We start from the raw sequence: 25,365 nt of genomic DNA, 5'->3' as shown, positions 1-25,365 counted from the left end.
TGTCTGAAAATATGAATTTAGCCAAAAGCCTGACACTGAGAACAGGAAGAACATACCTCTGTGTTTAGCTTTACCTCAGGTCAGGTATTTTCTTTAAGGGCATATTCACAGTTTGGACGTTGCGTTTTAATGCGACAGTGTTGAAACGTGTCTGTGTTAAGAGGTAACGCACTGTAAGCAGTGAGTTACCACAATGCAACATTTTCAACGTGACGATAATGTCGCACTGTGAACGGGCCATAGGATTAGCATTGCAGTGCTGTAAGCTGCGTTATAAGACTTTATAACACAGTTCCGCAACGTCCCACTGTGAATGCGACCTAGAGTTCTGAGTTCGGGTCCACTTTAAATGGCTTTGAAAGCCATTGTGGCCTGGCTACAAGCTGTAGCTGTTTTCACCTGTGCCATTACAGCCTCCACACCTTCCTTCTTTCTTTTTGTGCGACTGAGAAAATTTGTTGCTACCTGCAAAACTGGCAGATGCATGAGGGCTCGTTTCCACTATCGCGAATCTGCATGCGTCCAACGCATGCAGATCCGCACATGTAATACAAGTGGATGGGCCTGTTTCCACTGTAGCGTTGTTGAGGTGCGTTTTTTTCAGCGTGAAAAAAACGCACAAAAGAGCCAACGATTTCGCCTGCGTCGGGAATCCGTGCGAATCGCCGCTAATGTATTTAATAGTAAAAACGCATGCGTTTGTTACATGCGTTTTTACCCGCGATTTCGCGTGCGATTTCGCACCTTTTTCAATTTTATTTAGCCCTGGCAGTGTCATGGTTAATTTCGCATGGCACCCTGCCATGCGAAATCGCAGGCGAAATCGCGGGTAAAAACGCATGTGGAAACGCATCCGCATGCGTTTTTACAAGCGTCGGAATGCGGCCGAAATCGCGTCGCAACAGTGGAAACAAGCCCTAATAGGAGTGTTCCCTTTAAAGTGCACTCAAGGTGAGCATGATATGGAGGCTGACACATTTCTTTCCTTTGAAACAATACCAGTTGCCTGGCAGCTCTGCTGGTCTATTTGGCTGCAGTAGTGTCTGAATTACACCAGAAACAAGCATGCAGCTAATTTTGTCAGTTCTGACAATATTGTCAGAAACATCTGATCTACTGCATGCTTGTTCAGGGCCTATGACTAAAAGTATTAGAGGCAGAGGAACAACAGGACAGCCAGGCAACTGTATTGCTTAAAAAGAAAAAAAGAAAAGATGAATATGGCAGAATATGACTCCATAGCCCTCTTACCTCGGGTTCACTTTTAAAGGTAGTGAACCTTACATTGGGCCCAATTCAGGGTACATTCGCGTGATGCATTATAACAATTAAATAGTTTTTATCACTGTCTGTTTTACAGGTTACTTTGTGAATGAATTTAGAGCGATGGGGATTTTAAATCAAGCAAAATTTCCTTTCAAGTACTGCAAAAGCCATCTAAAGGCAATGCGGAGCAAGTGGTGTTTATTATTATTATTACTACAACACTGGGCCTCATAATGTGACTACAGAGGGTTCTCTACACAAATGTGAAGTAACATGATTTGCTAGACTAGTCAGGTTACCTAAATGACACACAAGTCCTACAGAAGAATACAATAATGCGAGAGAGACGTAACAATACACAAAGCATTAGTGTACCAGAGGTGAGAAAAAGTTTTTTTTTTTAAAAATATATACTTACTGTATATTCCAGTGTATAAGACGACTGGGCGTATAAGACAATCCCCCAACTTTTCCAGTTAAAATATATAGTTTGGGATATACTCGCCATATAAGACTACCCCTCTTCCAACGCTCACCTAATAAAAATTTTTTAAAAAAATCATATACTGGTGCTATGTATGAACAGATACTGGTGATGTACTGTATGTGGTACTTAGTATATAAAGTACCAGTCTGATTGACTGGTTGGCTTGGTCAACTCTCCCTCTCCCTAAGTGGATTGGTCAGATCTCCCTGTCTCCCCGTTTATCAGAGCGGTATGGAAGAATAGATTGTGCTGTGCCCATCAAACGCGCTTCTTTCACCCTTCTGGCCCACCCCTATTTACCTTCTTCTCTGCCTCTCAGATTTTGCACATGTGCGCCTGCGCCACTTCACTACAGTCCTCAGCAGCGAGATCTGAGAGTCGGTAACAGGATTGGACGTCTCACTCGGCATCAATGTCACCCGGCGTATAAGACGACCCCTGAATTTTCAGATTATTTTCAAGGGTTAAAAAGTAGTCTTATACGCCAGAATATACAGTACCTTCTTCTAGAGCAGTGATCTGCAAACTTGGCTTTCCAGCTGTTGAGGAACTACAAGTCCCACAATGCATTTACCTTTATGAATCATGACTGTGGCTTTCAGACTCCCGCAATGCACTGTGGGACTTGTAGTTCCCTAACAGCTGGAGAGCCAAGTTTGCAGGTCGCTGTTCTACAGACTCTGCAGACCTACCTACAGGCTACTTAATTTGTCCAGCACCCCATCCATCTTGCTGCTGTATGCCTAGTTCCTGCGATGGGTCAGAGCCCAGCACATGCACAGTACTCTCTTTGCACCTCATGCATCATGCTCCTGCACTACTAATGCCGAGAGCACCCTGGGTATGTCCAGTTGGGAAGAATTACTGTGTACGCCCAGAATAATCCCTACGATGGCTGCAACGCACAGCTGTGCAGCAGCAAGTGCAGAGAGGGAAGCAAATGGAATTCCAAATGGGGCATTCAGCAGCAAGATAGAGGGATGGCCAGGACAAAAGAAGTAGCCTGGAGGGGCCTGAAGAGTCTGTAGAATACTAAGATAAGTACTGTATATATATTAAAGTGATCCCAAGCCGAAGATCAAAATCCCCGCCGCTGAATGGGGGTCCCTTACCCCCCAAATCCCCCCGTTCAAAATCCACGACCAACTTGGGCGTGGATTTTGCTGCTGCTGGAGGCAGGGCTAACAGCCGCAGCCCTGCCTCTCAGCGCTTCTATCAGCGCTGATCGCCGCTTCTCCCCACCCCTCTCAGTCAGCCTTCATTGAGAGGGGAGAGGCGGAGATCCGCCGCCTTAGCATTCAGCGGCGGTATAGCGGCGTTTTAGCAGGGGCAAACATGCCCCTGCTAAATATAAGACAATCAGCGAGATTTATTCTTGCTTCAGATTCTCTTTAAGAGAGGGAAGCCTCAGCATCCTATTGAGGCTTCCCGCACTGCTCCATGGTCTCCAGTTACCGAGCGTGGCCCCTCTCCACATCGGGGCCATGCAGCTCCTCTTCCTATAGCGTGGCTGCTGGCGCATGTGCACTATCACAGAGCCATGGCCACGCTACAGGAAGAGGAGCTGCACAGCCCTGTTATTAGCGACAATGCCTTGTAGCTAATCTTTCACTACCATTGTTAAAGCTTACATCTATTTTTTTTAAATACTTGTTCTGCTTGCTGTTCAGTACCTGCAACGAGAATCTTTCATGGAGGGCAAGCCTGCCATTGCAAGTGACCACGGTTAATGGCCGGGGAATCCTGGTTCGATTCCGGTCCGGAGTGGGAGCCTAACAAAAAGGCTACCACCACCACACATCCAAGGAAGGCAGCAGGCACGTTGTGGGCAAAGGAGCAGGAACGGCTACCACACATCCAAGGAAGGCAGCAGGCATGGCATGCACGTCCCGAGGTAGTGACCAAAAATAACAATACAGGAGGACTTTCGAGGCCCTGCTGTATATGACACAGATAGACTTTACTACCTTTAACAAGAATCTGTTAAGGAGGGCAAGTCTGCCATCCATTCAAGTGAAATGTATGCACTGACTGCCAGGTATAATACAATGTGCAGTCAAAGATGAATCGAAAGGTATGCAGTGACTACAAATAGCTGTTTGTGTAGTGATGGCCGCGCTGGACTGGTGCGCACCATGACAAGAGTGCAGGTGATGGCGGCTTTCCAGCCCATATGGTCGCCGGGCTGAGGTAGCTGAATGACAGAACAGTGACTGTCCAGCTGATCAAATTTGGTCTGTCCACAATGAAGCAACGACCTTATTATCTTTGGTGATCGCTGGAGCGTCCTGTCCTTGCCTGCGTGGACATGGGAGGATTACTGGCAGTGGTACCTTTATTGAGTTGTGCTGTGACATTACCCAAAACGCATTGTAAAGCATAGTTGCCAGCTTGTTCTGCATCCTTTCTGCCTTCTGGTGAGTTGGTAACATGTCCGCCACTTTGTGCCTATACCGAGGGTCTAGTAGCGTGGCCACCCAGTACAGCTCATTCCCCTTAATTTTTTTTTTTTATACGGGGTCCCTCAACAGGCTGGACAGCATGAAAGACGCCATCTGCACAAAGTTGGATCCAGACGTACTCTCCATCTCCTCTTGCTCTTCCTCAGTGACGTCAGGTAAGTCGTCCTCCTCCCCCCAGCCACGAACAATACCATGGGAACGTCGAGCAGCACAAGCCCCCTGCGACGCCTGCTGCGGTTGTTCGTCTGTCGCCGCCTCCTCCTCCTCCAAAGAAACACCTTCCTCATCATCCGAGTCTGACTCCTCTTCCCCACACGACTCTTCCTCCTCCTCCCTCTGCGCTGCCGCAGGTGTTGAGGAAACATCTGATTCTGATGAAAATTGCTCCCACAACTGTTCCTGCCGTAACTGTTCCTCTTCAAGCTCCTCCACAGCTTGATCCACCACTCTACGCACAGCACGCTCCAGGAAGTAAGCGTACGGGATCAAGTCGCTGATGGTGCACCAGGTTGGTCACCTCCTCAAACGGCCGCATGAGCCTGCATGCATTTCGCATCAGTGTCCAGTTGTTGGGCCACAACATCTCCATATCCCCAGATTGTGTCCTTCTACTGTAATTGTAGAGGTACTGGGTGACGGCTTTCTCCTGTTCTAGCAGGCGAGAGAACATGACCAGGGTCGAATTCCAGCGGGCTATCACATATCAAGTGTCTCACCGGCAAGTTGTTTCTCCGCTGAATGTCTGCAAAGCGTGCCATGGCCGTGTAAGACCGCCTGAAATGCCCACACAACTTCCTGGCCTGCTTAAGGACGTCCTCTAAGCCTGGGTACTTTGACACAAATCTTTGAATGACTAGATTCAGCACATGTGCCATGCAGGGTGCATGTGTCAGCTTTCCCAAATTCAAAGCGGAAAGGAGATTGCTGCCGTTGTCACACACCACGTTGCCGATCTCCAGCTGGTGTGGGGTCAGCCACTGATCCACCCGTTTGTTAAGAGCAGCCAGGAGAGCTGGTTCAGTGTGACTCTCCGCTTTGAGGCAAGACATGTCTAAGATGGCGTGACATCGTCGTACCTGGCATGCAGCATAGGCCCTGGGGAGATGGGGCTGTGTAGCTGGAGAGGAGATCGCAGCACCAGCCAAGGAGGAGGATGACGACAGCGATGAGGATGTAGCAGGCGGAGAGGAGGTGGCAGGAGGCCTGCTTGCAAGCCTTGGAGGTGTCACAAGTTGGTCCGCTGCACAGCCACGTACTCCCTGCTTGTCAGTGGTCACCAGGTTGACCCAATGGGCTGTGTAAGTAATTTAGCGGAGTAATTTAGGGGTCAGGTGGACCCCTTGACCCAACGCTGTGTGCCAGAGATTACACCACTTGCCTTTCAACTTCACGGTGCAGTTTGGGTATCGCTTTTTTAGAGAAATAATTGCGGCCTGGCATCTTCCACTGCGGTGTCCCAATTGCCACAAATTTACGGAAGGCCACCAGCTTGTATGGTAACCGCTGGCGAGCTAACAGTTCTGCCACGCCAGCTGTCAGGCGCCGGGCAAGGGGGAGACTGCCAGAAATTGGCTTATTCCGCTCAAAGATTTCCTTCACGGACACCTGGCTGCTGTGGGCCGAGGAGCAGGAACCGCTCAAGGGCAGAGGCGGAGTGGGGGAGGGTGGCTGTAAAGGTGCAAGGGAGAAAGCGGCTGAACATGCTGCACCTGAAGGAGAAAGAGGAGAAGGAGGGTGGCTTTTCTTTTGTGTGCTGCTTTTGCTCAGGTGCTCTTCCGACTGCAGTTTGTGCCTTTTCTCCATGTGCCTTCGTAAGGCAATTGTCCCTACGCGAGTGTTGGCCTTTCCACAGCTCAATTTTTGGAGGCAGAGACAACAGATGGCATTGCTCCGATCTGAGGCAGACACATGAGAACTTTTCTAAACCACTGAGCTTCCCTGGGGTGATGGCACTATGGTGGCATCAGCAGCTGACGTTGAAGGGCATGTTGGCTGGCTGTACATAGGTGGCGATACATGGCGCCGGACACTGCCACCAGCTGTTTCTGACGACGAGCTCCCTCTGCTTCTTTCAGGAACTCGTCTCCTCCTACTCCTCTCCGACTCCCCCGTTAAACTGTCCCCTTGGTCATCTTGTTTCTTAGGAACCCATGTGGGATCCTTATCATAATCATCCAGCCCAGCTTCGCTTGCCTCAGACACCTCCAAAACTGCACCAACAGCAGGTACTTCATCATCGTCCTCCTCAAACATTATGTCCATAGTGTCACCAAACTCACACATATGAGGGTGTAACTTGCTTAGCCTTCATCTTGTTGTTGCAGTAGTGGCTGTGAATCAGTGATTTCACCACCAAATAACTCCTGCGAAGTGTCAAATGCAGCGGATGTGGTGCTTGTAGTAGTGCTGGTGGCCGCGGAAGATGAGGTGTTTTGTGTTAAATAGTCAACCACGTCCTGACAATCTTGGGAGTTGATGGCACGTGCCTTCTTCTGAGCACTGTACTTTGGGCCAGGGCAGCACGAAATCACAACAACACGACCTCGCACAGGCCTCTACCTCATCCTCTACCTGTTTTGTCCATATCGGGGGGGGGGGGGGGGGGATTAAGTGAAAGGTATGCACTGACTTGACTAATACAATGTGCAGTCACACAGGTGCAGTTAACAGGTATGCACGGAGTGGTGTATCACACTGCGTACACTCACGTAGGTAGGTGGGTGCACTGAACACAACAGGTAAGTATATGCAGTGATGAGGTGGGTTCACTGAACACAACAGGTAGGTATATGCAGTGATGAGGTGGGTTCACTGAACACACCAGGTAGGTATATGCAGTGATGAGGTGTGTTCACTGAACACAACAGGTGGGTATATGCAGTAATGGGTATTACAATGTGCACCTGTCACACACACAGGTAGTCACTGAATGTGCTGGGCCTGGCAGTGGCACACACACAGTATGGATTATCAAGGCTGTCTATGCAACACAAGTGTCAGTGGGACACAGAAAATAAAAAAAAAATTGATCACAAGAACAGCTCTCAAAACAGCTGTTGTGGGGTGCTATTTTAGCAATAAGAATCAGCAAGGAGCAAGCTAAGAAGAGCCTAACTAATTTTTCCCTATGAGAGAGCCTGCAGCACCTGTCCCTTCTCTATTTACTGCAGGCACACGAGTGAGTATAATGCCTTTTATAAAGGGGGGGGGGTGGAGTGGCTCCAGGAGGGAGTGTAGCCTGATTGGCTACAATGGGTCTGCTGACTGTGATGTAGAGGGTCAAAGTTGACCCTAATGGTGCAATATGGGGGTGAACCGAATTTCCGGAACCCCGGAAGTTCGCCAGGAACCATTCGCCAGTGAACCGTTCAGGCCATCTCTACAGTACAGTGGGCGGCACTGCAGATAGTGACGAGAGTGGAACGCACGCTGGAACGCGTAAGAGGCGAGTCATCCCCGTCCGCTGCCTGACAATATACGCTGCTACACTTAAATAGCCGGTGGGGGAACGCAGATCAGGGAACTCAGGTGAGGGAGAGGTCTGACCCCCCTCCCCGCCACTGTGCCCAATACCCCCTTCCTGCTCGATAACCTTTCGAGCTTGGCACCCCCCCCAATTTGCCACCTGAGGAACCCGCCTTATGGGTGGACCGGCCCTGCATGCAGCGCATGTGTCAACTTGGGGGTGAGCATGCAGCACATGCACCAACTCACCCCAACTGGAGGAATTACCAGGCCGGCTAGCAGGGGATCGAGGCTACCCGGGAGGATGGGGAGGGCATGAATAGCCTGAAGGCGGCTAGAGAAAACCCCAGGTATGCATTTTTTTTTCATTTGTCTCTGGTACACTTTACCTGGGGACTACCTGTACATGATTGAAGTTTCCCATTACCTGGGATGAACAAAGTCATGTTGCTTACCCATCTTGGAGAGAAAACCAGACACACAGACACACACAGACACACACACACACACACACACACACAGACAGACACACAGACACACACGAGTTTTCTTTATTTTCATGACTATGAACATTGTAGTTTCACACTGAAGGCATCCAAACTATGAATTAACACATGTTGAAGTATAGTACATAACCAAAAAGTGTGGAACTCAAAATATGTCATATTCTAGGTTCTTCAAAGTAGCCACCTTTTGCTTTGATTACTGCTTTGCAGTGAGTCTAGATGTGAACACCACATGCAGACAGAGGGAGGTATAGGCATTCATACTTCCAAGTGCTCAGGCTGAGACTTCACACAGCGACATTAGATAACAGATAACAGATATTAAATATTTAGAAATCCAGGATGAAAATAAATGTAAACACCAGAAAATGGGTATTTTGCTCTTTATTTACACATTGTTAGTTTCACATCTCCTTCTGTCTTGATAACTTAGGAAGCAGAGATAGCTGTTAATAGGATGTTGGCTGCACACTACGGAGAACTGGCACCAGACCTGCTTCATTTGAGCGATGTCACAAGGGATTTGGCATGATAAGATCCTTGAAGAGTAGCATTTTATACATCTGTAGAGTGCAGTGACTGGGGAACCATGGTAACTGTAACTAACGCCTAGCAAGAACCACCTGACCAGTAGTGATTTACTGGCAGAGCGGCCTAGCACTTAACTAACTGCTTAAGGGCTGGTTCAGACGGACGTCTGCGTAGCGTCGCGGGGCGTTGCGGCGGCTGCGCGGTCAGGCTTTCAGTAGCCTTCGGTCGCGATCTGATGCGGTCGTGTTTTTTTTTTTCCCCTAGGGGAACATTAGCCGTCACGGTTGGCCACTCCCTGGAAGCTACATGTTGCTTCCAGGGGCAGCCCGAACGCTCGCGAAAATCGGGGCGTGCAAAAGCTCGGTGTAAACGCTCCCATTCACTTGAATGGGAGCGTTTACCGCGACGTTCCGAACGCTTGCGGTAAACGCTCCGCAAGCGTCCGTCTGAACCAGCCCTAAGACCATCATATGTGAAGAAAGATACCAAGCATAGCAAGCAGTTCCATCATGGACAATACGTTTCAGCAACTATTTTTTTTTACAAGTTGAGAACAGTCATTCATTCTTTACATGGTGGCATAAGAAAACCTGGTTACTGCACAGAACCAATACATCATAATGTTAATATACAAAGGTCACTAACCGGAGCTCTGCGCTGTATTAAGAATATACCAGAAGTATTAGCAAATAAGTAGCATAACTAAACTATTTATAAAATAAATAATGGAAAATTATAATTTATAATTGCACCTGCGGTAAGCTATAGGAGGAAATGAAAAAAGCTGTCCAGAAAACTGCCTTCTATGTTTTATAGCTTTTAATTTCCAGAATAATTTGTTTATACATATGTCTTTTATGATTCAGTATTATTTTTTTATCAGTACAGTTGCTCACCTTTTATGTTAATGTTGAGACACAGACTATTCCCAGTGTGAAGGGGCAGCCCGAAGAATCTCTCTCTATTTGTACAAGGTAAATTAGTCTTAAAAGTGTTTTTTTTTTATTATGAAAATGCCAGGTAGTGAGGCGACACCTGGCAGAAGGAATGCACCATAGACACAAAGGAAGCATGCTTCAAGTCTCTTCCGTTTTTCTAGGATTAGTTTCAGCACTCTTTTTATGCCTGGTACACACCATACAATTTCCCGTCTCTATTTTGGTTCTAATTGATAATTTTGGTCATTCTGTCGTCTGATTTCCTATCATTTTTCTGATCGATTTTGTACAGCAGTGATCAGAAAATCAATCCGAAAAATGATCACAAATCAGAACGGATCTTTTTGAAATTATCGATTCGACCCGAAATCTGACAGGAAATTGCCTTGTACCAGACATAACCAGTATTGGAGGCAGAGCAGTTTGACTAAACAATTTAAGCACATGAACAGACATAAACCAAATATACTGAGACCGGATAGGATTTGAATCTGTAAAAGTAGTGAGAGATGTGACTGTTATCCTTTGAATATACAGTAATTAAATGGTAATGTGCAGCATTGTTGCACTAAAACATGGACCATCTCCGCTTGGCTTCCGCTGTTTGGAGAGTATTCTCTTCCTCTCAGTCTTACTGTAGCTGTAGGCTCCCAGAGCATAGTCATAATATAACCCCTGACTTCATGCAGGGTGATCAACGTTCTCCAATATGTGACAGTCAGTATGCACAGGACACCCCCAAAGCTGAGGAGACCAATAAGAGCAGTGGCCAGCTCCACATGAAGTAAAATTATAAAAAGCCCTCTTTGCGGAACTGTTCCTGCAAGATGTCCCGATATTCATCAAAACCACCCTCGATTCGAGTCACGCCTCCATTTTCACAGACCCAGAGCTCTTGGCAAACCAGACGGATAAAGCGCTCATCGTGGGACACCAAAATTATGCCCCCCTACAAAAAACCAAGACAGTAAATTATTGAGCAGGCTGCACATCAGGACATGAGCACAATGTTAAAACAAAGCTTTAAAGGAAAAAAAAATACACTCAATATTGTATTATGGCTAGAGTGTATGTAGATTTTCTGTATGTAGATTTACTGGTTTACTGAAACACACAAAATGGCTTCACAAAGTATAATGCCAGCTAAACACGTATTTATTACTTCAAGTGAACTTGGGTTGGGTTAGAACATAAAAAACATTTATGGTTTTTTTTTGTTTTTTTTTTATTGTCTGGGTTCGTATTGGGTAGCTTCGCCTTCACCCTTCTGTCTTCGGTGACGTCTGTCACTGAGACAAGTATAATCCTGTTTTAATCACATGATGTGCAATGGATAAAAGTTACGGATGCCCTCATAACAGCTGTGACAAGTGGCTCAGCATAGGAACACTGGTGAGGAGAACATGCTACTGAAGTAATCAACGGGGTTGGAGCCCACAACTATATATTCCAGCTGGTATATTAATATTCACTGCAATCATTTATAAAATCACTGTTCAATCTACTCACTATTGTATTCAATAAAAATGAATCTTAAAATTTAAATACCGTTGACCCAAAATAAATATGTAAATATGTGAATCTGTCTTTACATCGATATTATGTAATCCCCTTGCAAAGTGCAAGAGGTTACAGAGCTGGTCAGACTGGGAGAGCTGTGCAGCTGGTCAGTTTGAATACCGGGACTGCCTGGACAGAATGAAATACTCTGTATTTCAGCTGTGTGCAAAGCTGACTCATTTCAGCAACAGATTTACAGTATAAGGCACATTTTTTTTTGCTATCATGCCAGAGTGGTGGAGTCTACAGACTGGAATGCCATAGAAAAAGCATCTGTTTTTTAAGAATCAAAAAAGTGACCAGTGCAATTGTCTAAATTGTACATAGCGTGAACAACACATTGAAGTTAACAGTAAAGTATTGTACTGTGTTAGCCATAAGTAAAAGCCATACGTTTTGAATCAAAATCGTCCTGATTCAAAACGTCTTTCTATTAAAGTTAATGTGACTCTCTAAAGGCCTTGTTGAACACTGTGTGGCAAAAGCAGATAAGGACCCACATGGATAGAAAGCAACTTACTAACCTATCAAGAATCACTAGATGAGAATGCAGATGAATTTTGTGTGAAACTAAATAGCAAGCAGACGTGAATTTCTGCCATCCACTTTAACCACTTGAGGACCGTGGGCTTTAACCTCCTTAAAGGGACTCCGAACAGTGCAGAAACTATGGAAAGATGCATATCATTTTAAAGCTCTCTTTCTCCTCTTTCCAATGATGTATAAACCGCCACCCTACGCCTTTTAGTTTTCGCTATTTTCACGATTGAAATTGCCGCGGCCGTGATTTCAATCGCGAAAATAGAGAAAACTAAAAGGCGTAGGGCGACGATTTAGGTGTCGCCAGAAGGAGGAGAAAGAGAGCTTTAAAATGATATCCATCTTTCCATAGTTACTTGTATTACTCAGGACAACACTTTCCCCAGTGTCAGCAGCTCCAATCAGCAGAATGGAGCTGCTGACTTTAGGAAAAAGTCGCCCTGTGTAATACAATATATTACGGCAGTTTATATATCATTGGAAAGAGGAGAAAGAGAGCTTTAAAATGATATGCATCTTTGCATAGTTTCTGCACTGCTCGGAGTCCCTTTAAGGACCAGGCACTTTTTTTCCCATTCAGACCACTGCAGCTTTCACAGTTTATTGCTCGCTCATACAACCTACCACCTAAATGAATTTTGGTTCCTTTTCTTGTCACTAATAAAGCTTTGTTTTGGTGCGATTTGATTGCTGCTGCGATTGTTACTTATTATATTCATCAAAAAAGACATGAATTTTGGCAAAAAAATGATTTTTTTAACTTTCTGTGCTGACATTTTTCAAATAAAGTAAAATTTCTGTATACATGCAGCGCGAAAAATGTGGACAAACATGTTTTTGATAAAAAAAAAAACCCATTCAGCCTATATTTATTGGTTTGGGCAAAAGTTATAGCGTTTACAAACTATGGTGCAAAAAGTGAATTTTCCCATTTTCCAGCATCTCTGATTTTTCTGACCCCCTGTCATGTTTCATGAGGGGCTAGAATTCCAGGATAGTATAAATACCCCCCAAATGACCCCATTTTGGAAAGAAGACATCCCAAAGTATTCACTGAGAGGCATAGTGAGTTCATAGAAGATATTTTTTGTCACAAGTAAGCGGAAAATGACACTCTGTGACAAAAAAAAAAAAAAGTTTCCATTTCTTCTAACTTGCGACAAAAAAAATGAAATCTGCCACAGACTCACCATGCCCCTCTTTGAATACCTTGAAGTGTCTACTTTCCAAAATAGGGTCATTTGTGGGGTGTGTTTACTGTCCTGGCATTTTGGGGGGTGCCTAATTGTAAGCACCCCTTTAAAGACTAAAGGTGCTCATTGGACTTTGGGCCCCTTAGCGCAGTTAGGCTGCAAATAAGTGCCACACATGTGGTATTGCCGTACTCAGGAGAAGTAATATAATGTGTTTTGGGGTGTATTTTTACACATACCCATGCTGGGTGGGAGAAATATCTCTGTAAATGACAATTGTTTGATTTTTTTTTTTTTACACACAATTGTCCATTTACAGAGATATTTCTCCCACTCAGCATGGGTATGTGTAAAACTACACCCCAAAACACATTATACTACTTCTCCTGAGTACGGCGATACCACATGTGTGGCACTTCTTTGCACCCTAACTGTGCTAAAGGGCCCAAAGTCCAATGCGTACCTTTAGGATTTTACAGGTCATTTTGATACATTTGGTTTCAAGACTACTCCTCACGGTTTAGGGCCCCTAAAATGCCAGGGCAGTATAGTAATCCCACAAATGACCCCATTTTAGAAAGAAGACACCCCAAGGTATTCCGTTAGGAGTATGGTGAGTTCATAGAAGATTTTATTTTTTGTCACAAGTTAGCGGAAATTGATTTGTATTGTTTTTTTTCACAAAGTGTCACTTTCCGCTAACTTGTGACAAAAAATAAAATCTTCTATGAACTCACCATAGTCCTAACAAAATACCTTGGGGTGTCTTCTTTCTAAAATGGGGTCATTTGTGGGGTTCGTATACTGCCCTGGCATTTTAGGGGCCCTAAACCGTGAGGAGTAGTCTTGAAAGCAAATGTCGCAAAATGACCTGTGAAATCCTAAAGGTACTCATTGGACTTTGGGCCCCTTAGCGCACTTAGGGTGTAAAAAAGTGCAACACATGTGGTACCGCCGTACTCAGGAGAAGTAGTATAATGTGTTTTGGGGTGTATTTTTACACATACCCATGCTGGGTGGGAGAAATATCTCTGTAAATGACAATCTTTTGATTTTTTTTTTACACACAATTGTCCATTTACAGAGAGATTTCTCCCACCCAGCATGGGTATGTGTAAAAATACACCCCAAAACACATTATACTACTTCTCCTGAGTACGGCAATACCACATGTGACACTTTTTTGCAGCCTAGGTGCGCTAAGGGGCCCAACGTCCTATTCACAGGTCATTTTGAGGCATTTGTTTTGTAGACTACTCCTCACGGTTTAGGGCCCCTAAAATGCCAGGGCAGTATAGGAACCCCACAAGTGACCCCATTTTAGAAAGAAGACACCCCAAGGTATTCCGTTAGGTGTATGGTGAGTTCATAGAAGATTTTATTTTTTGTCACAAGTTAGTGAAAAATGACACTTTGTGAAAAAAAAACAATAAAAATCAATTTCCGCTAACTTTTGACAAAAAATAAATTCTATGAACTCGTCATACACCTAACAGAATACCTTGGGGTGTCTTTTTTTCTAAAATGGGGTCACTTGTGGGGTTCCTATACCGCCCTGGCATTTTACGGGCCCAAAACAGTGAGTAGACTGGCAACCAAATGTCTCAAAATGACTGTTCAGGGGTATAAGCATCTGCAAATTTTGATGACAGGTGGTCTATGAGGGGGCGAATTTTGTGGAACCGGTAAGCAGGGTGGCCTTTTAGATGACAGGTTGTATTGGGCCTGATCAGATGGATAGGAGTGCTAGGGGGTGACAGGAGGTGATTGATGGGTGTCTCAGGGGGTGGTTAGAGGGGAAAATAGATGCAATCAATGCACTGGGGAGGTGATCGGAAAGGGGTCTGAGGGGGATCTGAGGGTTTGGCCGAGTGATCAGGAGCCCACACGGGGCAAATTAGGGCCTGATCTGATGGGTAGGTGTACTAGGGGGTGACAGGAGGTGATTGATGGTTGTCTCAAGGTGATTAGAGGGGGGAATAGATGCAAGCAATGCACTGGCGAGGTGATCAGGGCTGGGGTCTGAGGGCGTTCTGAGGGTGTGGGCGGGTGATTGAGTGCCCTAGGGGCAGATAGGGGTCTAATCTGATGGGTAGCAGTGACAGGGGGTGATTGATGGGTAATTAGTGGGTGTTTGGAGGAGAGAACAGATGTAAACACTGCGCTTGGGAGGTGATCTGATGTCGGATCTGTGGGCGATCTATTGGTGTGGGTGGGTGATCAGATTGCCCGCAAGGGGCAGGTTAGGGGCTGATTGATGGGTGGCAGTGACAGGGGCTGATTGATGGGTGGCAGTGACAGGGGGTGATTGATGGGTGATTGACAGGTGATCAGTGGGTTATTACAGGGAAGGACAGATGAAAATAATGCACTGGCGAATTGATAAGGGGAAGTCTGAGGGCAATCTGAGCGTGTAGGCGGGTGATTGGGTGCCCGCAAGAGGCAGATTAGGGTCTGATCTGATGGGTAACAGTGACAGGTGGTGATAGGGGGTGATTGATGGGTAATTAGTGGGTGTTTGGAGGAGAGAACAGATGTAAACACTGTGCTTGGGAGGTGATCTGATGTCGGATCTGCGGGCGATCTATTGGTGTGGGTGGGTGATCAGATTGCCCGCAAGGGGCAGGTTAGGGGCTGATTGATAGGTGGCAGTGACAGGGGGTGATTGACAGGTGATCAGGGGGGGATAGATGCATACAGTACATGGGGGGGGGGGGGTCTGGGGAGAATCTGAGGGGTGGGGGGGGGGGGGGTGATCCGGAGGGAGCAGGGGGCAGTTTAGGGTTAAAAAAAATAGTGTTGACAGATAGTGACAGGGAGTGATTGATGGGTGATTAGGGGGGTGATTGGGTGTAAACATGGGTCTGGGGGGTGGGCAGGGGGGGGGGGGGGGGTCTGAGGGGTGCTGTGGGCGATCAGGGGTCAGGGGGGGGGGAATCAGTGTGCTTGGTGCAGACTAGGGTGGCTGCAGCCTGCCCTGGTGGTCCCTCGGACACTGGGACCACCAGGTAGTGTTGGGCGAACACCTGGATGTTCGGGTTCGTGAACGTTCGCCGAACATGGCCGCGATGTTCGGGTGTTCGCGCCGAACTCCGAACATAATGGAAGTCAATGGGGACCCGAACTTTCGTGCTTTGTAAAGCCTCCTTACATGCTACATACCCCAAATTTACAGGGTATGTGCACCTTGGGAGTGGGTACAAGAGGAAAAATTTTTTAGCAAAAAGAGCTTATAGTTTTTGAGAAAATCGATTTTAAAGTTTCAAAGGGAAAACTGTCTTTTAAATGCGGGAAATGTCTGTTTTCTTTGCACAGGTAGCATGCATTTTGCCGCCATGCAGTCATAAATGTAATAAAGATAAGAGGTTCCATAAACAGGGACCGGCAACGCTAACCCAGCAGCAGCACACGTGATGGAACAGGAGGAGGCGCAAGGCCACGCTTTGAGACACAACAACCCAGGCCTTGCATGAGGACAAGCAGCGTGCGGATAGCATGCTTTTTGCCGCCATGCAGTCATAAATGTAATAAAGATAAGAGGTTCCATAAACAGGGACCGGCAACGCTAACCCAGCAGCAGCAAGCACACGTGATGGAACAGGAGGAGGCGCAGGAGGAGAAGGCCACGCTTTCAGACACAACAACCCAGGCCTTGCATGAGGACAAGAAGTGTGCGGATAGCATGCATTTTTCCGCCATGCAGTCATAAATGTAATAAAGATAAGAGGTTCCATAAACAGGGACCGGCAACGCTAAACCAGCAGCAGCAGCACACGTGATGGAACAGGAGGAGGCGCAGGCGGAGAAGGCCACGCTTTCAGACACAACAACCCAGGCCTTGCATGAGGACAAGAAGCGTGCGGATAGCATGCTTTTTGCCGCCATGCAGTCATAAATGTAATACAGATAAGAGGTTCAATAAACAGGGACCGGAAACGCTAACCCATCACAGATGGTCATTGTTCATGTTACTTGGTTGGGGTCCAGGAGTGTTGCATAGTCGTTTCCAATCCAGGATTGATTCATTTTAATTTGAGTCAGACGGTCTGCATTTTCTGTGGAGAGGCGGATACGCCGATCTGTGACGATGCCTCCGGCAGCACTGAAACAGCGTTCCGACATAACGCTGGCTGCCGGGCAAGCCAGCACCTCTATTGCGTACATTGCCAGTTCGTGCCAGGTGTCTAGCTTTGATACCCAATAGTTGAAGGGTGCAGATGGATTGTTCAACACAGCTACGCCATCTGACATGTAGTCCTTGACCATCTTCTCCAGGCGATCGGTGTTGGAGGTGGATCTGCACGCTTGCTGTTCTGTGGGCTGCTGCATGGGTGTCAGAAAATTTTCCCACTCCAAGGACACTGCCGATACCATTCCCTTTTGGGCACTAGCTGCGGCTTGTGTTGTTTGCTGCCCTCCTGGTCGTCCTGGGTTTGCGGAAGTCAGTCTGTCGGCGTACAACTGGCTAGAGGAGGGGGAGGATGTCAATCTCCTCTCTAAAGTCTCCACAAGGGCCTGCTGGTATTCTTCCATTTTGACCTGTCTGACTCTTTCTTCAAGCAGTTTTGGAACATTGTGTTTGTACCATGGATCCAGAAGGGTATAAACCCAGTAATTGGTGTTGTCCAGAATGCGCACAATGCGTGGGTCGCGTTCAATGCAGTCTAGCATGAATTGAGCCATGTGTGCCAGAGTCCTGCCAGAATCCTCATCATCCTCTTGTGAGCGTTGTGATAGTTGTTGTGATGCATCATAGTCGTCACCTTCTTCCTGGTCTGCTTCTGCTGACCATTCGCGCTGAATTGTGGAAGTCCAACGTGCACCGCTCTGGCCCTCGTCAGTGGTGGCATGAAATTCCTGCTCCAGCTGTTCCTCCTCCTCTTCTTCGTCATAGCTGCTGGGGCCAGCGTTTCCTGAGGCAGATGGCCTGATGTTGGTATCATCAAGCTGATCGTTTTCTCCTTCAGATTCCCCCAGTTGCATCATGACAGCCATTTCCTTGATTTTCAACATTGACTTCTTCAGTAAACACAGCAGTGGTATGGTAATGCTGACTGAAGAGTTGTCACTGCTCACAAGCAACGTGGATTGCTCAAAATTTTGGAGGACTTGGCAGAGGTCCAACATGTTGGCCCAATCAGATCCACAGAAGCTTGGCAGCTGTCCGGATGCGCCTCGGTACTGCGCCGTCATGTACTGGACCACTGCACTCTTCTGCTCGCAAAAGTGGGCTAGCATGTGCAGCGTAGAATTCCAGCGCGTAGGGACATCACACAGCAAGCGATGGTGGGGGAGATTGAAGCGCTCCTGCATCTTGGCGAGTGCCCCCGAAGCAGTACTGGAATTTCTACAATGTTTGGCCACTCGTCGCACCTTCAACAGAAGATCGGCCACGCCTGGGTATGTCCTCAGGAACCGCTGAACTACTAGGTTCATCACGTGCGCCAGGCAAGGGATGTGTGTCAGCTTAGCCAACCTTAAAGCGCGAATGAGATTACTCCCATTATCACACACAACCATGCCTGGTTTCAGGTCCAGCGGTGCCAGCCACAAATCCGTCTGTTCCTTTATTCCCCTCCAAATTTCCTCCCCTGTGTGCTGCTTATCCCCAAGGCAGATCAGCTTCAGCAACGCTTGCTGACGCATGCCAACAGCTGTGCTGCACTGCTTCCACGATCCTACTGCTGCTGGGTTAGCGTTTCCGGATGAGGTACAGCTTTGAGATGCGTTGGAGGAGAAGGAGTCAGAGAGGTAGGTGCTGCTGTTGTTATCCAGTGGGAGGGACGGCAGTGCAGCTGTTTGCGGCGTGGGCAACACCCGCGCCGTAGCAGGTGAGGAATCGCTGCCAGGCTCCACAAGGTTCACCCAGTGCGCGGTAAGGGAGATGTATCGACCCTGGCTGAACGCACTCGTCCAGGTGTCAGTGGTGAGGTGAACCTTGCAGGCAACAGCATTCTTCAAGCTTCGGGTTATTTTGCTGACCACGTGCTCATGCAACTCAGGCACTGCAGAGCGCGCAAAGTGGTAGCGGCTGGGAACCACGTAACGTGGGATGGCCACTGACATCATGCCCTTGAAGCTGTTTGTCTCCACCACTCGATATGGCAGCATTTCGCAGGCCAGAAGCTTGGCTATGCTGGCTGTTAGTGCCACGGTCCGGGGGTCATTTGCTGGCAATTTCCTCTTGCGCTCAAGCACCTCCGAGACAGACAACTGAACCGTAGGGCTGCACACTGAACGGCTGTTGGTTGTTGTGTTTGATGACTGGGAGACCTCAAGAGCACTATTCCGGAAAGTGACAGTGTCAGCGTCGTCTGATGTTTGTGAATGTTGTTGTGAACCACGCAATGGCTGGGCTACTGCTGCTGCTGAGGAGGGTCTGGTGGTGAGTCTGGTGACCCCAAGGGAGGCAGTGTTGCTGGTACCCTGTCCTGGCGGCCACAGAGTGGGATGTTTGGATACCTTGTGGCGGGTCATGCTGGTGGTGGAGAGGTTGTTAATATGTTTCCCCCTGCTCAGGCGGGTCTTGCACACCTTGCAAATCACCATGGTACCATCCTCACTGCAGTTTTCAAAGAAAGGCCAGACTTTGGAGCCCTGCCTTGCTGGCGATTTCTGTTTGCGCCTCTTTTGCGTCTCACTTGAACTTCCACGCTTGTGGTGCATGAAATTTCGCGCCGCCTACCTTGTGGCACAAGGCGAACTCGTGCAGCAGTGGGTTCTTCAACAGACTCATCTGTGCTGCTGCTACGACGGCGATGTTCTCCTTCACATACAAAATCTGGGTCTCTGTCAACATTGTCCATACCCTCCTCCTCTTCCATCTCCTCAAACTCGTCATATGTGATTGTGGGCCGCCGCCGTGGAGTAAAGCTCCCCACAACAACCTCTGCGCAGCACACTCCAACGTCGTCTTCAAGATCTTCTCGGCCGACCTCCTGCAATTGAAACCCCTCCTGTCCAACTTGCTCTGGGATTTGGGTTTCAAAGTCCTCCTCGGACTCGCCTTGCATTTCAGTGCGCGATGCATTTCCCACAGTCAATGGTTGTGAATCCGGGCACAAAATTTCTGGCTGTTCCATTGACCTTTGAAAGGTGGAAGTTTGTTGGGCTGGGAATAGCTCCTGCGAATACCCCATTGTGTCCTGAAGAAATTCTTCGGACTGGTTATTTGGCAGTTGTGTGCGTGGTGTCGCTGCCGGTTGGGTCAGCTTTGTGCCCACTGGCTCCTTGTAACTGGCTGAGGACTCGGACCTCGTGCGTGATGTGCTGGTGCTGCTTAACCCACTGCTGGACGCTTGAGAGGTCATCCAATTAACTATCTGGTCCTGTTCTTTTGGATTTGTGAGGGTTGATTTCCTGGACAACATGGGCGGTATTGAGTGGGTTTTCTTCGGTGCTCCACTGTGGCCTGTACGTGAACCGTCAGGGGGAACACCTCTTCCCTTGCCCCTCCCTCTTTCACCGGATTTCTTCTTCATTTCATTTATCCTTAAAGTACACGCTGACTGGCAGCAGTACAGTGGCAGTACAGAAATGCTATACAGTGGCGGGTGAGCGGTGTACTACTATTCCCAGCAGCGACACAGAGCACAATGCTATACAGTGGTGGGTGAGCGGTGTACTACTATTCCCAGCAGCGACACAGATCACAATGCTATACAGTGGTGGGTGAGCGGTGTACTACTATTCCCAGCAGCGACACAGAGCACAATGCTATACAGTGGTGGGTGAGCGGTGTACTACTGTTCCCAGCAGAGACACAGAGTGGCAGTAAACACAATGCTATATAGTGTGGCTGAGCGGTGTACTACTGTTCCCAGCAGCGACACAGAGCACAATGCTATACAGTGGTGGGTGAGCGGTGTACTACTGTTCCCAGCAGAGACACAGAGTGTCAGTAAACACAATGCTATACAGTGGTGGCTGAGCGGTGTAATACTGTTCCCAGCAGCGACACAGAGCACAATGCTATACAGTGGTGGGTGAGCGGTGTACTACTTTTCCCAGCAGTGACACAGAGCACAATGATATACAGTGGTGGGTGAGCGGTGTACTACTGTTCCCAGCAGAGACACAGAGTGGCAGTAAACACAATGCTATATAGTGTGGCTGAGCGGTGTACTACAGTTCCCAGCAGCGACACAGAGTACAATGCTATACAGTGGTGGGTGAGCGGTGTACTACTGTTCCCAGCAGAGACACAGAGCACAATGCTATACAGTGGTGGGTGAGCGGTGTACTACTGTTCCCAGCAGAGACACAGAGTGGCAGTAATCACAATGCTATATAGTGTGGCTGAGCGGTGTACTACAGTTCCCAGCAGCGACACAGAGCACAATGCTATACAGTGGTGGGTGAGCGGTGTACTACTGTTCCCAGCAGAGACACAGAGTGGCAGTAAACACAATGCTATACAGTGGTGGCTGAGCGGTGTAATACTGTTCCCAGCAGCGACACAGAGCACAATGCTATACAGTGGTGGGTGAGAGGTGTACTACTATTCCCAGCAGCGACACAGAGCACAATGCTATACAGTGGTGGGTGAGCGGTGTACTACTGTTCCCAGCAGCAACACAGAGCACAATGCTATACAGTGGTGGGTGAGCGTTGTACTACTATTCCCAGCAGCGACACAGAGCACAATGCTATACAGTGGTGGGTGAGCGGTGTACTACTGTTCCCAGCAGAGACACAGAGTGGCAGTAAACACAATGCTATATAGTGTGGCTGAGCGGTGTACTACTGTTCCCAGCAGCGACACAGAGCACAATGCTATACAGTGGTGGGTGAGCGGTGTACTACTGTTCCCAGCAGAGACACAGAGCACAATGCTATACAGTGGTGGGTGAGCGGTGTACTACTATTCCCAGCAGCGACACAGAGCACAATGCTATACAGTGGTGGGTGAGCGGTGTACTACTGTTCCCAGCAGAGACACAGAGTGGCAGTAAACACAATGCTATATAGTGTGGCTGAGCGGTGTACTACTGTTCCCAGCAGCGACACAGAGCACAATGCTATACAGTGGTGGGTGAGCGGTGTACTACTGTTCCCAGCAGAGACACAGAGTGTCAGTAAACACAATGCTATACAGTGGTGGCTGAGCGGTGTACTACTGTTCCCAGCAGCGACACAGAGCACAATGCTATACAGTGGTGGGTGAGCGGTGTACTACTATTCCCAGCAGCGACACAGAGCACAATGATATACAGTGGTGGGTGAGCGGTGTACTACTGTTCCCAGCAGAGACACAGAGTGGCAGTAAACACAATGCTATATAGTGTGGCTGAGCGGTGTACTACAGTTCCCAGCAGCGACACAGAGTACAATGCTATACAGTGGTGGGTGAGCGGTGTACTACTGTTCCCAGCAGAGACACAGAGCACAATGCTATACAGTGGTGGGTGAGCGGTGTACTACTGTTCCCAGCAGAGACACAGAGTGGCAGTAATCACAATGCTATATAGTGTGGCTGAGCGGTGTACTACAGTTCCCAGCAGCGACACAGAGCACAATGCTATACAGTGGTGGGTGAGCGGTGTACTACTGTTCCCAGCAGAGACACAGAGTGGCAGTAAACACAATGCTATACAGTGGTGGCTGAGCGGTGTACTACAGTTCCCAGCAGCGACACAGAGCACAATGCTATACAGTGGTGGGTGAGCGGTGTACTACTGTTCCCAGCAGCAACACAGAGCACAATGCTATACAGTGGTGGGTGAGCGTTGTACTACTATTCCCAGCAGCGACACAGAGCACAATGCTATACAGTGGTGGGTGAGCGGTGTACTACTGTTCCCAGCAGAGACACAGAGTGGCAGTAAACACAATGCTATATAGTGTGGCTGAGCGGTGTACTACTGTTCCCAGCAGCGACACAGAGCACAATGCTATACAGTGGTGGGTGAGCGGTGTACTACTGTTCCCAGCAGAGACACAGAGCACAATGCTATACAGTAGTGGGTGAGCGGTGTACTACTGTTCCCAGCAGCGACACAGAGCACAATGCTATACAGTGGTGGGTGAGCGGTGTACTACTATTCCCAGCAGCGACACAGAGCACAATGCTATACAGTGGTGGGTGAGCGGTGTACTACTGTTCCCAGCAGTGACACAGAGCACAATGCTATACAGTGGTGGGTGAGCGGTGTACTACTATTCCCAGCAGCGACACAGAGCACAATGCTATACAGGGTGAGCGGTGTACTACTGTTCCCAGCAGACACACAGAGTGGCAGTAAACACAATGCTATAAAGTGTGGGTGAGTGGTGTACTACTATTCCCAGCAGCGACACAGAGCACAATGCTATATAGGGTGAGCGGTGTATTACTGTTCCCAGTAGACACACAGAGTGGCAGTAAACACAATGCTATACAGTGGTGGCTGAGCGGTGTACTACAGTTCCCAGCAGCGACACAGAGCACAATGCTATACAGTGGTGGGTGAGCGGTGTACTACTGTTCCCAGCAGCAACACAGAGCACAATGCTATACAGTGGTGGGTGAGCGTTGTACTACTATTCCCAGCAGCGACACAGAGCACAATGCTATACAGTGGTGGGTGAGCGGTGTACTACTGTTCCCAGCAGAGACACAGAGTGGCAGTAAACACAATGCTATATAGTGTGGCTGAGCGGTGTACTACTGTTCCCAGCAGCGACACAGAGCACAATGCTATACAGTGGTGGGTGAGCGGTGTACTACTGTTCCCAGCAGAGACACAGAGCACAATGCTATACAGTAGTGGGTGAGCAGTGTACTACTGTTCCCAGCAGCGACACAGAGCACAATGCTATACAGTGGTGGGTGAGCGGTGTACTACTATTCCCAGCAGCGACACAGAGCACAATGCTATACAGTGGTGGGTGAGCGGTGTACTACTGTTCCCAGCAGTGACACAGAGCACAATGCTATACAGTGGTGGGTGAGCGGTGTACTACTATTCCCAGCAGCGACACAGAGCACAATGCTATACAGGGTGAGCGGTGTACTACTGTTCCCAGCAGACACACAGAGTGGCAGTAAACACAATGCTATAAAGTGTGGGTGAGTGGTGTACTACTATTCCCAGCAGCGACACAGAGCACAATGCTATATAGGGTGAGCGGTGTATTACTGTTCCCAGTAGACACACAGAGTGGCAGTAAACACAATGCTATACAGTGGTGGCTGAGCGGTGTACTACTGTTCCCAGCAGCGACACAGAGCACAATGCTATACAGTGGTGGGTGAGCGGTGTACTACTATTCCCAGCAGCGACACAGAGCACAATGCTATACAGTGGTGGGTGAGCGGTGTACTACTGTTCCCAGCAGTGACACAGAGCACAATGCTATACAGTGGTGGGTGAGCGGTGTACTACTATTCCCAGCAGCGACACAGAGCACAATGCTATACAGTGGTGGGTGAGCGGTGTACTACTATTCCCAGCAGCGACACAGAGCACAATGCTATACAGGGTGAGCGGTGTACTACTGTTCCCAGCAGACACACAGAGTGGCAGTAAACACAATGCTATAAAGTGTGGGTGAGTGGTGTACTACTATTCCCAGCAGCGACACAGAGCACAATGCTATATAGGGTGAGCGGTGTATTACTGTTCCCAGTAGACACACAGAGTGGCAGTAAACACAATGCTATACAGTGGTGGCTGAGCGGTGTACTACTGTTCCCAGCAGCGACACAGAGCACAATGCTATACAGTGGTGGGTGAGCGGTGTACTACTATTCCCAGCAGCGACACAGAGCACAATGCTATACAGTGGTGGGTGAGCGGTGTACTACTGTTCCCAGCAGTGACACAGAGCACAATGCTATACAGTGGTGGGTGAGCGGTGTACTACTATTCCCAGCAGCGACACAGAGCACAATGCTATACAGTGGTGGGTGAGCGGTGTACTACTATTCCCAGCAGCGACACAGAGCACAATGCTATACAGGGTGAGCGGTGTACTACTGTTCCCAGCAGACACACAGAGTGGCAGTAAACACAATGCTATAAAGTGTGGGTGAGTGGTGTACTACTATTCCCAGCAGCGACACAGAGCACAATGCTATATAGGGTGAGCGGTGTATTACTGTTCCCAGTAGACACACAGAGTGGCAGTAAACACAATGCTATATAGTGTGGGTGAGCGGTGTACTACTATTCCCAGCAGCGACACAATGACCGGGGGACCCTGGCTAGAGAGAGAACTACCCTGCCTGCCTACCCAAAGCTAAACCCACAGACAAAATGGCGGAGAAATGACGTGGATCGGGTATTTATTTACCCGAACCACGTGACCCGTTCGGCCAATCAGAGCGCGTTCGGGTCCGAACCACGTGACCCGGTCGGCCAATCACAGCGCTAGCCGAACGTTCGGGTAACGTTCGGCCATGCGCTCTTAGTTCGGCCATATGGCCGAACAGTT

General features: G+C 48.2%; 1 protein-coding gene across 1 annotated transcript in view; it reads right to left on the bottom strand.

Moving 5' to 3' along the window:
- Window positions 1-8,555: 8,555 nt before the first annotated feature.
- The window catches only part of ABCF3 (ATP binding cassette subfamily F member 3), a 58,130-nt gene continuing 41,320 nt past the window's right edge, over window positions 8,556-25,365 (bottom strand). Inside the window, exon 21 of the mRNA XM_068281304.1 lies at window positions 8,556-10,604. Within this exon, the coding sequence (XP_068137405.1) occupies window positions 10,446-10,604 (159 nt within the window). The 3' untranslated portion in view covers window positions 8,556-10,445. The remainder of the gene's footprint in view (window positions 10,605-25,365) is intronic.

This window comes from Hyperolius riggenbachi, chromosome 4 (genome assembly GCF_040937935.1).
Source record: "Hyperolius riggenbachi isolate aHypRig1 chromosome 4, aHypRig1.pri, whole genome shotgun sequence".
NCBI classification, from domain to species: Eukaryota; Metazoa; Chordata; class Amphibia; order Anura; family Hyperoliidae; genus Hyperolius; species Hyperolius riggenbachi.
This window is presented reverse-complemented; position numbering and strand designations above follow the sequence as displayed.